The following is a 14,897-nucleotide window of genomic DNA, read 5'->3' as shown; positions in this document are numbered from 1 at the left end:
AATTTTGTAATATTCCATTACATTTATATGCCATAACTTATTCAGTCATTACTCCAACTGATGGGTATCTTAACCAATTTGAGAGGTATGAGGTGGTACCTCAGAGTTGTCTTAATTTGATTTTCTCTAATTTACAGTGATTTAGAGCATTTTTCCATTTGACCAGAGATGGTTTTATTTTTTTTTTTATTTGAAGATTATTTGTTCATATCCTTTGACCACTTATCAATTGGAGAATGACTTGAATTCTTATAAATTTGAGTCAGTTTTCTCTGCATATTTTAGAAATTAGAACAGAATCATTGGCTGTAAAAATTATTTCCCAGTTTTCTGCTTCTCTTCTAATGTTAGCTGCATTGCTTTTGTGTGTGCAAAATCTTTTAAATATAATCTCATCAAAATTATCCATTTTGAATTTTATAAAGTTCTCTAGTTCTTGTTTTGGTTATAAATTCATCCTTTCTCCAAAGATCTGACAAGGTAAACTATTACATACTCTCTAATTTGCTTATAGTATCATTCTTTAATTCTAAATCATTAACTCATTTTGACCTTATCTTGATATAGGGAATAAGATGACCTATATCAAGATTGACCTATACCTAATTTCTGCCATACTATTTTTTTGTTTTCCTGGAAATTTTTGTAAAATAGTGAATTCTTATCCCAAAAGCTAGTCTTTGGGTTTACCAAATAATAAATTACTGTAGTCATTGACTGTTGTGTCTTATGTACCTAACCTATTCCACTGATCTACCAGTTTATTTCTTAGTACCATGTGGTTTTAATAATTGACTCTATAATAGTTTTTGATCTTGTATGACAAAACCATTTTCTCTTGCATTTTTTTCATTAATTCCCTCAATATTTTTGACCTTTTGTTCTTCTAGATGAATTTTGTTATTATTTTTTCTAGCTCTATAAAATAATTTTTTTGACACTTTGGTATGGTACTGAGTAGGTAGATTCATTTAGGTAGAATTGTCATTTTTATTCTATTAGCTCACGTACTCATGAGCAATTGATATTTCTCCAATAATTTAGATCTGATTTTATTTGTGTGAAAAGTGTTTTGTAATTATGTTCATAAAGTTTCTGGGTTTATCTCAACAGGAAAACTCCCAAATATTGTATATTTTCTATGGTTATTTTAAATGGGATTTCTTTATCTCCAACTGCTGGGCTTTGTTGGTAATATATAGAAATGCTCATAATTTTTGTGAGTTTATTTCACATCCTGCAACTTTATTAAAGTTATTAGCAAAATAATTAATTTTAGTTGATTCTATAGGATTCTCTAAATATATCATCTGCGAGGAATGCTAGTTTTGTTTTCTCATTTCCTACTCAAATTCCTTCAGTTTTTTCTTCTATTACTAAAGCAAATATTTCTAGTATAATATTGAATAATAGTGGTGATAATGGGCATCCCTGTTTTACTTCTGATTTTATTGGAAATGCTTCTAGCTTTTTCTATTACATATAATGCTTTCTGATAGTTTTATATAAATAATATTTATCATTTTAGGGAAAATGTCATTAATTCCTATGTTCTCTAGTGTTTTTAATAGTAATGAATATTTCCAAAAGCTTTTTTTTTTGCATCTATTGAGATAATCTATCTTTTTTTAATAGGATGAATGCAGCTATGAATTGGAACTTAAACCCTACTTACAAATAGGAGAAATTAGTTCAACATCAAATGGTCTCAGGAATAAATATGCTTCTTCTGCCTCAGCCAACACTACTACTCTACAAAAATCTTCATTCAAAAGGAATATGAAACAATATTGTTCATCTTTATTAATAGATTTTGATGAAGAATATGCCCAAGAATTTAAATCTGACAAAAACTTTCATTTAAAAACCAAAGTCCTTAAGGATGTGACAAAAGATCAGCTTAAAGCAAGCAATAATGACATTAGTAATTCCCTAATAACTGAAGTACATCCTGTTGTTAATTGTGATTTTCAGGAAGCACCACTAGCTGATAAAGGGTCATTAGATGTAGTCAGTATTGCAAATACAAGCACTGCCCATGATCAACTACATGAATTATTGGTAGAGTGCCCACCAGTAGATAAACCTGAAAGTTCATTTGTTAGAAACCATATAGAATCTGGTTATGATGATTTTTCTGATGGAAAAAAAAGTATTTTAACTAGCATGTTTTATCTTTCAGAAGAAGATCCTTACTTACTTAAAACAGATGCTCAGTTGTATGACAACTGTCTCTTCCTGACCAAAGAAACACTTAACAATGTAGAAAGATTTTTATCACAATCTCCTCCTCCTCTAGATGTACTCTCTACTTTGGAAGATGAAATGCTAAGGACATCTTCGTTTAAAAATTTAGAAGAGGATATATCCAGTTACTCTGATATGATATTTGATAAATCTACTTGTGACAAACATGAGAATGAAATGCAAATACATGTCCAAAATGACAAAATAGCAATTGTTGATCATGCTGAAATAAATGGATCTCCTGAAAAGTGTTTAGTTAAAAAAAACAACAGTGAGATTTGTAAGACTTTGATGAAACAATTAGATATTGACCAAAGTCAGGAAAGACAGTTTTTTGATGATACTTCTTCTGAATTTAATCAGGTGAGCCTGAGCCCTCTTTATTTAAAAAATAACTCTAGATGTTTATCTTCATCAGATGGAGCTGTTACGAGTGATGTATTACAGATATCTTCATTCCACATTTCTGATGAGTGTTTGCTAGACTGTAATTCAGAAACCAAAATTCCATTAATTCACAATACCAAGATTGAGACTTCTCTTGAAGATTTGAAAGGAGCAGACAAAGAAAAATCCCAGAATGATGATGATATTTTTGACTGTTCTAAAGAGCTATTCTCTGTTAATTTTGACTTGGGATTTTGTAGTCCAGATTCTGATGAGGAAAAATCAGAGCTGGCAGAAGATGTAAATAAAAATAATAATTTAATAGTAGATCTCTCTGGCACCCATATCAATATCACACAGGTAGCTACAAATAATGGCCCACGTAAAGAATCTACCCCAAGAACTTATGATAAAAGTAATATTAGAAGTGTTTCTACAGCATTGATGTTACATAATCAAAACCCATATTGTATACTTTCTCCACTGAGAACAACAAAAGAAAAAGAATTTGAGTCTCCTGGCAATTCTTCAACTTCCTCAATTTCTTCACCACTAGGAGAAAATGTTATAAGCACTCCACTCTGTAAACCAAATCCAACGAATTCATTTTCTACAATAACCCAAGAGGTTTTTGAGTTAGCTGCCAAGAAAAAAACAAATCTAAGAGGCATTAAAAAAATCTTGAATTCCACTTTTGATAAAGTGGGAATTACAATAGAAAAGACTGAAAGCAACGAACAGATGAATCTGTTTGAATCTTGCCATCATTCTGACGAAGGTAAGATCATAAGATTATACCTCTAAAAAAGGAATACTTTATTAAGAATAATAAATCCTGGAAAACTTTTTAATTTTTCAAAATTTGTGCACCTGAGTTACATATACTATCCCTCATTACCTCCAGCTTTGTACTATCATTGTCTCCAGATTAGTGTCTCCAATTCTGGTCTTTTTCTTCTCTAATCCATCTTTCATAACTGTCGAATCAATTGTAGCACATCATTCCCTTATTCACAGAACTTTGTTCTCTGTTTCTTATAAGATTGAAAACTAGCTCTTCATTCTGCAAATGTGGCCCACTACAGTCAGGTATCAGCTTACTTTTCGAGCCATACTTCACATTTTTTTCTACTTTGTGTCCTTTATGTTTTAGCCAAATTGTGCTACTTGCTATATTCTGAATTTGGTATTTCATCTTTCACTCCCTCTATGTTGGTGTAAGCAATTTCCCATTCCTGAAATGTACTCCTTTCACCACGTTTTAGAATCTTCTTCAAAATCTGCTTCCATTCTCTGTCTTCTATCACTGTTGGTTGCTAATGTTCTGTTTTAAATACTTTTCCTATATTTATTATCTTGGCATATATTATAGTCCACTAGTAGAATCACAGTCTAACTATTTTACTTTTCCATTTTTCTCCTTAGCATCTAGTATAGTGTCTTTCATATTGTAGAATCTTAATTAGAATTTATTGAAAATGAATTTAATTATAAATTTGGTGTTTCATCACATGTGGTTCCTTGGAAACAGTGGTATTTTCTAGAAACATATGAATCAATAGATAATTTATTTTGTGCCTAATATGTGCAGGGAAAGCACTATTTTGGATATTGATGGAAGAACAAAGAATCTCTTTTCAAGTTCATCTATCTGATAACTAAATTGCATTATCCTTATGAAAAGATGAATTATTGATGTAATTCAGTAAATTATAAAGGTAGAATGAGTGGTTAAAACAATGAGTTTAGTAATGTCACAGGCTTCCTTAGAAGGACACAGAGTTTAGCAGTTAGTCAGTTAAGAGGCTTAACAAAATAATAGAGAAGAAAGATTATGAAAATTAAAAGTGAGTTGAGGAACAGTGAACAGACTTCTTTATTCATTTATCTTTCTAGATTTCTCTTGTCTCCTATGTTTGTATTTCAAAATTTTATCTCGTTTTGGTCTTTTCATCATGTATGCTTGCTGTATTATCTAATATCCCAATTTTTTCTCCCCTTCAGGATTATATTCAGTTTTGGAGGATAAGTTACATTTAGTTATAATAAGCTTTTTTCTTCTTTCTGACTTCTCAGAGTTCTTACAAACTTACTTTAGGATATTATGGATAACTGGCTTAGAATATACCCAGTCAAGTTTCATCTGTGATCCTTGTGGTCATTGGATCCCATGAAGTAGGTGAAAATGTCCATGCTACTCTGCTGTTCTATTTCTTTCTGAACTTAATCAGCATATCACAAATATGCTTACTTCTTGTAGCAGGCTGAGCCAGGAGCTGAGAACAGAGGAGGAACATGGTGATCTAGCGTGGTTGCCCTCAGTTTGGGGATACTACAATACTCCAGAGCACTTCTCTCTTCTTGATTCCTTTGTCTAGCCTCTGAGTACTGGAGATCATGTGGGTTCTTACTTCTTGGAGCACCTCTGATGTGGACTACCCAGTTGTACTTTTATACTTTCCCTGGGTTTAATAGGAACTGTCTTTGTTTCTTGTTGGTTTGGAGCTTCCTCCAAGGCTATCATAATGCCTTTCTTTGTTTGGTGACCTACTAGAATTTTTCTTTGTTTTTCTCTTACGGCCCTTGCTGACTAGAATTGAAATTCCACTGCTTCCAAGTCTCAAAAGAGATCCCATTGCTACGAATTTTTTCTGACCCAAATGTTTGTGACATGCAGTTTGGACTGAGTGGAGGAGCCTCCTGTTTTTCCTATTTGTAATTGATCGCTACTTCTCACATTTTTTCTTCTTTCCATAGAGTTTCTTAGGGAACCTTAGCTAAGCTATCATCTGTTTCCTCTTTTACCAGAAACACAACAAACTCTCTTAATGTGGCATTTAGCCATTCATTATTCAAGGGCCACTCACCATTTTTCTAATCTTGCTATTATGACTTTTGGGACATTTTCTGTTTTTTTAAACCTCCTTTGGGTATATTCTCAGCAGTGAAACCTGTGAGTTAAATGAACAATTTAGTGACTTTTCAAATAAAATTACATTTTTTTTTGCCAAAAACTTTCCAAAATTTTCAAAATTTCCAAAATCACTTCACATTTTCACTACTAGGGTGTTTATTTGCTTGTATTCCTGCAGTTTCTCCATTTTTTAATGATCTTTGCCATTTTGTTGTATGTGAAGCAAAACCTCAGAATTTTAAAATTTTTCATTTCTCAAATGTTTTGAAGCAATTTTTCATATAGTTATTCATAGTTTACAAATGTTCTTTTGAAAGTCATTCATATGCTTTTACTTCTTGTCTATTGTTTCTTCATATATTTTATATATATATATATATATATATATTCCCCCTGAGGCAATTGGGGTTAAGTGACTTGCCCAGGGTCACACAGCCAGGAAGTATTAAGTGTCTGAAGCCAGATTTGAACTCAGGTCTTCCTGTTTTCAGGGCTGGTGCTTTATCCACTGTGCCACCTAGCTGCCCCTTATTTTATATTTGTTATATGTTGTTTGCTCATATATCTTGTGTATGTGTGTGTATACATAGATCTTGTACATCATTATATGTCTTGAATATTTTTTCAGATATTTAATGCAAAGATTTTATCCTTAGTTGACAATTTTATCCTCGCTACATTTGTTTTTGTGTGAGCAAAAGCTTTTAAATTTTATGGAACTGAAAATATCTTTTTAGTCAGTTCCCTAACACTATTTTTTTTCCTTAGAAATTCTCCCACATATTTGTAAATTTTACTTTCTTCTATTCTTCTCTAATTAAAGTAAAATATGTGCTCTTTTGTTTATGTTCATTTGGACTTGGGTATGTGATATAGATGATGGTCTTAACCCATTTTTCAACCAAAATGCTTTTTATTTTGTCCAGCTTTTCTTATAAAATAGAGAATGTTATAGGAAGCTGGGTTTTAAAACTTTTTTTGGTGTTATGTTTGCATTAATCTTTTATCTGATAATCCCAAATGATTTGATATCTTTGCATCTAAATTCTCTATTACCAAGTGAAATTATTTTAGCTTTTCAGTTATTAGGCTTCCATGTGTATAATTTATTTTGGATTCACTTATTTTCATAGAACTATTATTAAATGCTTTAAGAAAATGACTGGTTTAAAAATCAAGAGTAATGGATTAATTTTTTGTGAGGAGCTCCAGAGTCATCTTCCATTTGACATTTACCAGCTGCCTAACTTGGGCAGGTCTCTGTTTTTTTGACTCCACTCCTCCCCTTTTTTCCCCATTCCTGTTGTGTAAAATGGCAAAGAAATATTGGTGCTACCTTTTCCTAGAATTTGTGGTATCTTCTTTCCTTCTTACTCCTTTTTCCTTCCAGTGCCTCCTCTACTTTTCTATTTCTTACTTTTAAATGGTACACCTTGTAGACCCTGCTACTGAGGAGGCTAAGAAAGGTAGAAAAATCACTTGAAAGAGAGTTTTAAGCTGTAGTAGGACTAATGTCTGTTGGGTGAACACAAAGTGAGGCAACCAATAAATTGAGCTCATGGGATTAAGAGACCTTCAAACTGATTAATAAAAGAGCTAAAGGATACAGAGAAGGTCAAACCTTCCATGAAGATAAACAGTCATGTTGGGTCTATAAAAGTGGTTTGGTTGCTGCACCAGTTGTAGCCTTAGTGATCAGAAGACCCAGTCTCCAACACTCCCCCTACAATCTCCAAAATTACGATGTTTGGAAAGAACATTAGATCTGATTTAAATTCCAGCTCTGCTACCTTATTTCTCTGTGACCTTGGTCTAATATGTTAACACATATTTCATCTTTATAATGAGAAGATTTTAACTAGGTAGTCTTTAAGGGTCTTTATCCGTCCTAAATTCTGTGTTGCTGTATTCTTGTTTCATCAATAAATAACAGTATTTTCCTGTGGTTGTTAACATTTTAATATGTGTTTTCTTTTTCCTGCAGAAAATAGCATTGGAAGTGAAGATGATGTGGTTTTCCAAAGAAAGAGTAAAAAACTGAAAAAGGATCATCTGAAATCCCCCAAAGTGAGTCATTCAACAAAAGCCACAATGTAATGAATTGGAAAATTCCATCTCTTTCTTTAAAATTCTGTCTTTTAATTTGTTTGAATAGGTTGGGAAGAACAGTGATGTTGAATCTCCTCTTTGTGCTACCAAGAAATGTAGGCGTGTACTGAGTACAGTAAGTTGCTATTCAATGAAACTGACCAAATCTAGTCATAATGACTATTAATTACTTTGATATTTTCTGGTTTTTCTCATTTAAAATTAGATGCATTACTAAAAAGTTGAGAATAGGACAAATATATTTTTCCTATTACCTAATCTTATTCTTTCAAAGATTTACACCCCCCCCCAAAAAAAAAACTATTTTGCTCAGTAAAATATGTACATAATTCTTGAAATTTTTACTTTTTTCAAAATTTTTAGACCTTGTTAGTAGTTTTGTGTACATGTATTAGATTTTTCCAATCCCTGGAAAAGGCTGGTCATGTAATCAAAATCATATGACCTTTTTTACCTCAGTTTAAAAGAGAGCGATATTAAAATATCATACAACAAATGTAACTTCCTATTGACTAATTAGACTGTAAGCATTAAAGTGATTCCATCAAACCCTGGCACATAGTAGACGCTCAATGAATGCTTGTTCTATTCCTTTCTTTTTCATACTGAACATGCATCTATGCATGCTCATAGAATTGTCAAACTGAAAGAATCTCAATGAAGCACTTCTTCAGAGCTTCATCTAATTCTTTGACTAATTCCACAGTCTGATTTTTATCATGAATTATAAATGTTATAGCTCCTGGCTCTTGTTTTTGATTTGATAGTTGTATTCTGAGCTGCTAGATGGCTCAATGAATAGCACTGAGCTTGTAGTCAGGAAGATCAGAGTTCAAATCCAGCCTCAAACACTTACTAGCTGGGTGACCTTTGGTCACTAAATCTTTGCATTAATCCACTGGAGAAGGAGATGGCAAACCATTCCAGTATCTTTGCCAAGAAAATCTCATATGGGGACGTGAAGAGTCAGACCACAATTGAATGACTGAAAAAAAAATTTAGGCTGTCAGCAAAATGGCCTGTTGACATATATTTTTGTTCCTTTGAGTAATCCTATCCTATAAGATAGATTATTTTGCTTTCTTTATTAAATTATGATGCTTGGCACTTGAGTAACACTTAAATGCTTTTAATTCAAATTTATAAGTTAGAATTACTTTTTTTTTTTAATCCAAAATTTTATTTTTAACATGTTTAACATGATTTTAACATGTCATTTATGAAACAAATTCCTTGGGTATTGATGTTCTAGCAGATCAATTGGTTCTTACAAATTGGTTTTCTGAGTGGAACAGGCTGACATTTCAGTTGAACCCAAGTGGCTTTTTCTTTGACTTCTTTCTTCTGATCATTTTCCTTTACCTGCTTCAGGAAGTTATCTCTGGTTTTACAATGTTTAATATGCTAAATATTAGCTTTCTTAACTTAGCTAGAATCTTGCCCTTAATTTGATTGTTTACAACAATGCCCACAGCATTGAGGAACATTAAAGACCTGTCCAGTCTTGCCAAGATAATTTGTGGGGCGTTCCTTGCTGAACTGTGCCCCTATCCTTGATATTTATAATATAACCTTTATTGTATATTCACATATATATAGCCAAAAGAACAATACCATATTTTCAAAAGGGCTTAGAAAACATGTATTTGTGTCCTCCTTTTCTCTTTTGTGTTCATCGTTTTGGCAACTCACTGGAATATGGCAGAGCTGATGGAAAGCTAAATTGGAATTTCTTAACTAAGATTTTTTAAAAATGAAAACTGCTCCTAGCCATTTCCAATAGTTCAAGGAATATTGTTTTAAAGAAAGATTTATTTTTATTTTAAATACAATCAGTTAACAGGTATTTATTTAGGGGCAGCTAGGTGGTGCAGTGGATAGAGCACCAGCCCTGAAGTCAGGGCCTGAGTTCAAATCTGGCCTCAGACACTTAACATTTCCTAGCTCTGTGACCTTGGGCAAGTCACTTAACCCCAATTGCCTCAGCAAAAAACAAACAAAAAACACAAGCATTTATTTATTAAGTGCTTACTATGTGCCAGGTTCTATACTAAGTGGTGGAGATAAAAAGAAAGGCAAAAGACAGTCGTTGTCCTTTAAATTACACTAATGAAAGAGACAACATGTAAACAGCTATGTACTAAAAAAAACTATCTACAGGTTAAAAAGGAAATAATTAAAAGTGAAAATCTTTCTATAGAAAATGGAATTTTAATTGAGAATTGAAGGGAGCTAAGAAGCAGAGATGAGGAGGGAAAGCATATCAGGAAGAGAAGGGCAGCTAATGAAAACACATGAAGGACAAATCAGTGAATTCATTTACTTCATAATTTTAAATAACTTAATAGCTGTAAAGATAAATATTGATCAAATCTCTATTAATATGCGGATTGCTATGCTAAAGAATATTGGTTTTTAATTCAAATAGAGTTGGGATGAAAAATGTCATCCACATTCAGAGAACTATGGAGACTGAATGTGCATCAAAACATAATATTTTCAATTTTTGTTTGTTTGTTTGTTTTCTCTTGTGGCATTTTTTCCTTTTGATCTGATTTTTCTTGTACAACATGACAAATATGGAAATGTATTTTTAAAAGATTGCACATATTTAACTTATATATTACTTGCTGTCTTGGGGAGAGGGAAGGTAAAGGAAATAGGAGGAAAAATTTGGAACACAAAATCCTACAGAAATGAATGTTGAAAACTATCTTTACATGTATTTGGGGAAAAAAAATACTATTGAGGGAAAAAAAGGGAAATGGAGCCAAAATGCTGAAGAGTAGCCAGGTCTTGTCTGAAGTTTTCCTGACTTGCTTCAGATCAACACCAGATTATTCCTGAACAAATTTTGGAGTGACAGAACCTAGAAGTATCTGAAGTGTAACAAATTTCTAGCAGATTTTTGTTTTGTTATTAAAAATTTTATTTTCAAAACATATGCATAGGTAATGTTCAACATTCACCCCTTGTATACAGAAATGAATGTTGAAAACTATCTTTACATGTATTTGGGGAAAAAAAATACTATTGAGGGAAAAAAAGGGAAATGGAGCTAAAATGCTGAAGAGTAGCCAGGTCTTGTCTGAAGTTTTCCTGACTTGCTTCAGATCAACACCAGATTATTCCTGAACAAATTTTGGAGTGACAGAACCTAGAAGTATCTGAAGTGTAACAAATTTCTAGCAGATTTTTGTTTTGTTATTAAAAATTTTATTTTCAAAACATATGCATAGGTAATGTTCAACATTCACCCCTTGTAGAACCTTGCATTCCAATTTTTTTTCCCTTGCTTCCCCTGGATTGCAAGTGATTCAACATATGTTAAACATGTGCAATTCTTCTATGCATATTTCTACAATTATCATGCTGCACAAGAAAAATCAGATCAAAAAGGAATAAAATGAAAGAAAACAAAAAGCAAGCAAACAATAACAAAAATAGTGAATATACTATGTTATGAACCACATTCAGTCCTCATAGCCCTCTCTCTGGGTGCAGATGCCTCTCTCCATCACAAGTCTATTGGAATTGTCTTGAATCACTTAATTGAAAAGAGCCAAGTCTAATCAACTTTTTTTTTTGGTAAGATTTTGAGTTCCAAATTTTTTCTCCCTCCCTCTCTTACTCCTCTCTCCCCAAGAAAGCAAGCAATTTGATATAGGTTATATGTAGAATCATTTTAAATATTTTTTCATATTGTGAAAGAAAAATGAGAACAAAAGGGAAATACTACAAGAAAGAAAAAGCAAACAAACAAAAAAAGGTGAAAATAGTATGCTTTGATCTGTCTGCCTTGAGTCTCCATAGTTTTCTCTCTGGGTGCAGATAACATTTTCCTTATTCTCCTCACTTCACTCAGCATCAGTTTGTGTAAGTCTTTTCAGACTTTTCTGATATCAATCTGCTCGTGATTTCCTATAGAACTATAATATTCCATTACCTTCATATACTATATAACTTATTCAGTCATTCTTCAATTGATAGGCTCAATTTCTAATTCCATGCCACTGCGAAAAGAACTGCAACAAACACTTTCGCATATGTAGATCTTTTTCCCTCTTTTATAATCTTTTTGGGATATGGATCCAGTAATGCCACTGCTGGATCAAAAAGTATACAGTTTTATAGCCCTTTGGGGCCATACTTCCCAGTTGCTGTCCAAAATGACTGGATAGATCATTTCACAACTCTACCAAAATGCATTAGTGTCCTACTTTTCCTACCTCCTCTCCAACAGTTACCATTATTTTTTCCTGTCATCTTAGCCAGTCTTATAGGTATGAGGTACTTATAGGTGGTACTTCAAAATTGTCTTAATTTGCATTTCTCTAATCAGTAGTGATTTAGAGAATATTTCCATGTGACTACAAATGGCTTTAGTTTCTTCAATTGAATGTTGTTTGTTCATATCCTTTGACTATTTATCATTGCCTACTCAAATTCCTTCTATTTCTTTTTCTTCTCTTGTTACTAAAGCAAATATTTCTAGTATAATATTGAATAATAGTGGTGATAATGGGTATCCCTGTTTTACCCCTGATCTTATTGGTATTGCTTCTAGCTTTCTCCATTACATATAATGCTTTCTGATGGTTTTAGGTAGATGATATTTATCATTTTAGGGAAAACTTCATTTATTCCTATGCTCTCTATATGCTGTCTTTTGTTTTTTCTCCCTGCTAACTCTTCTACTGTTGCTCACTTGCCTTGTCATTTCTTAACCTTTCCTACCCCAGGATCCCTCCCATTCTCTCCTTCCCTATCCCTCCCCTTACCTTTACCTCCTTCTTTATCCCTTTCCCATGAATCTACACACTCTTCTAAACCTTACTTTATCCTAGTCCTTTCCTGTCTTATTTATTTATAGATTTTAGAGATTGCTATACCCTTCTTGATATATTTGTATATATGTATATAAACATATTCTTCCCTCTTTAACCCACTCTGATATGAAAAGCTTTCAGAACTACTAGCCCTCTTCCCCTGTCTAATTCTTCTGTATTGATTCTAATTTTCACACCTCATTTATATAGTATAATTACTGTTATCTTTTTCTATATGATTTTACTTTTAAGAATCAGCCTCACCTTCTTTTGGACTATTCCATTACTAATGACAGTTTTAAACATATGGCTAATATTTCCATATGTAAAACTTAAACTGTTTGTCCTAATTGAAACCTTTAAAATTAGTCTTTGATTTTTGTGCTTATCTGTCAAATATTCTATTGAATTTGAGTTTGAGACAAAATCCTGAAAATCTTACAGTTCATTGCATATTCAGTTTTCCTACAATATTATACAATTTTGATATATATAATATTTTCGGCTGCTATCCTAGTTCTTTTGATTGTCTAAATATAATTTTCCAGGACCTGTGGTCTTTTATTGTAGCTGCTGCTAAGTCTTGTTCCAGTATATTTGAATCCTGTAGTTCCAGCATATTTGAATCAATTTGTTGTTGTTGTTGTTCCTTGTAAAATTTTCTTTTTGAAGTAGGATCTCTTTTAGATGGTGATCAGTGGATTTTTAGTATTTCTTCTTTCCCCTGTTCTGTCACTTCCCCATCATTAATTCTTACAGCATAAAAATATTCTATCACATTCAAATAGATCATTTGTCATCCAGAATATTCTATTATAATACCTTTGTTCCCTTATAGTGGTGTCTGTCAAATCTTGTCTGATCCTATCTATGGCTTCAAAGTACTTGGAATCTTTGTTCCAGGATGACTGTAGTATTTTCTCTTTGACCTGGGCATTTTGATTGTGGATTTTCATTTGAATCTCCATTTGCACTTTCTTTCAGGAGCTGAGACTTCTTTTTTTCCATTTCTACCTTTTCAACTTATTCTAAGATATCTAGGCAATTTTCTTTGTAATTTCTTGAGATATAATATGTAGGCTTTTTTGTTGTTGTTCAGAAGTTTCAAGAAATCCAGTGATTGTTAAATTATCTCCCTGAAACTATTTTCCAGGTCATTTTTTTATATTTTTAAATTTTTTGACTTTGTTTTATTATTTCTTGGTGTCTTACAGATTCATTGGCTTTCATTTTTCTAATTTTTTTTAGGAATTATTTTCCTCTGTAAGGTTTTGTACATCTTTTAATGACCTGTTAATTGTCTTCTCCTATCTTTCTTTGATAACTCTCATTTGATTTTTTTAAACCTTTTTTAGTGCCTTTTTTAAAACTCTTCTCGAGATTTTGTTTTGTTTTGTTTTTATTTTATTTTATTTTATTACTACTTTTTTCCTTCTCGAGATTCTTGTGGAACTTGTGTCCAGTTTACACTTTTTTTGAAGGGTTGTATTTTATACTGGAATAATAATAATAATAATAATAAATTATAATTATTATAATAATGATGGTCTTTTAGTTTATCTTTTATAATTTTTTTGTTATTTTAGTCAGACTCATCTAGTGATGAAAGTACAGATTTTCATAAACCAGTTCTAACTCAAGATGATTTCCAGAACAATACCAGGAATCCTTTAAAACCTGTGAGAGCCCTAAAAAGTTATAGAAATCTAAAGGTAAGAATTTTCTAATTTCTTCCTAATAATTATCTTTTTCTGTTTGTTTGTGGACATTAAAAATATAATTAATAACTTCTCTACTCAAGTCTTCCTCTGGTGCCTCTTGATGGTTCCAGATAACCCTGGATTTCTCAAGGAATATCTCTTGTTCTGCCATGCTGGTTTGGCTTTGAGGAATCAAAGCCATTTATGAATCTTCTTAACTGATTTCAAAGTAACTCAACATAAACAGGTCTCCATTGTGGTTTTTTATATATATTTCCCTACATTTGTACTTGAAGACAAAGTTATAGAGATTGGAATATTAATGTTTGTTTAGTGTTTTAAAGACTATAAGGATCATTGTGAGATAAGTACTAGAAATACTATTATCTCAGTTTTACAGATGTGGAAACTTAGCATGTGGAGTAGTGGTCTGGAAACCACAGCTCAGAGGCAAAATGTTGCCTGCAACCTGTTTTTTTAATAACCAAAGAGCTAAGAATGGTTTTTACATTTTAAAATATAATAAATAAAACTTTTTTGTACATTGTAAAAAATATTCTTAGCTCCATAAGCTGTTATTTTTGACTCTTTATCTGCCTCTTCACAATGATCTTTTTATCAGTAGAAGGAACATGACACAGAAAGAGGCATGTATCTTAGAAATTTTGAAGTGTAATCAGGAATGTAATTTCTCTGTTTTTAATGAAGTAA

The 14,897-nt window shown here is 32.1% G+C and overlaps 1 protein-coding gene across 1 annotated transcript in view; it reads left to right on the top strand.

Moving 5' to 3' along the window:
* FANCM (FA complementation group M) overlaps positions 1-14,897 on the top strand; it is an 82,692-nt gene that overhangs the window by 46,555 nt on the left and 21,240 nt on the right. Inside the window, exons 14-17 of the mRNA XM_031952612.1 lie at positions 1,636-3,412; positions 7,533-7,615; positions 7,704-7,772; positions 14,073-14,198. Of these exons, the coding sequence (XP_031808472.1) occupies positions 1,636-3,412; positions 7,533-7,615; positions 7,704-7,772; positions 14,073-14,198 (2,055 nt within the window). The remainder of the gene's footprint in view (positions 1-1,635; positions 3,413-7,532; positions 7,616-7,703; positions 7,773-14,072; positions 14,199-14,897) is intronic.

Source organism: Sarcophilus harrisii, chromosome 2 (genome assembly GCF_902635505.1).
Source record: "Sarcophilus harrisii chromosome 2, mSarHar1.11, whole genome shotgun sequence".
Classification (NCBI taxonomy): Eukaryota; Metazoa; Chordata; class Mammalia; order Dasyuromorphia; family Dasyuridae; genus Sarcophilus; species Sarcophilus harrisii.
This window is presented reverse-complemented; position numbering and strand designations above follow the sequence as displayed.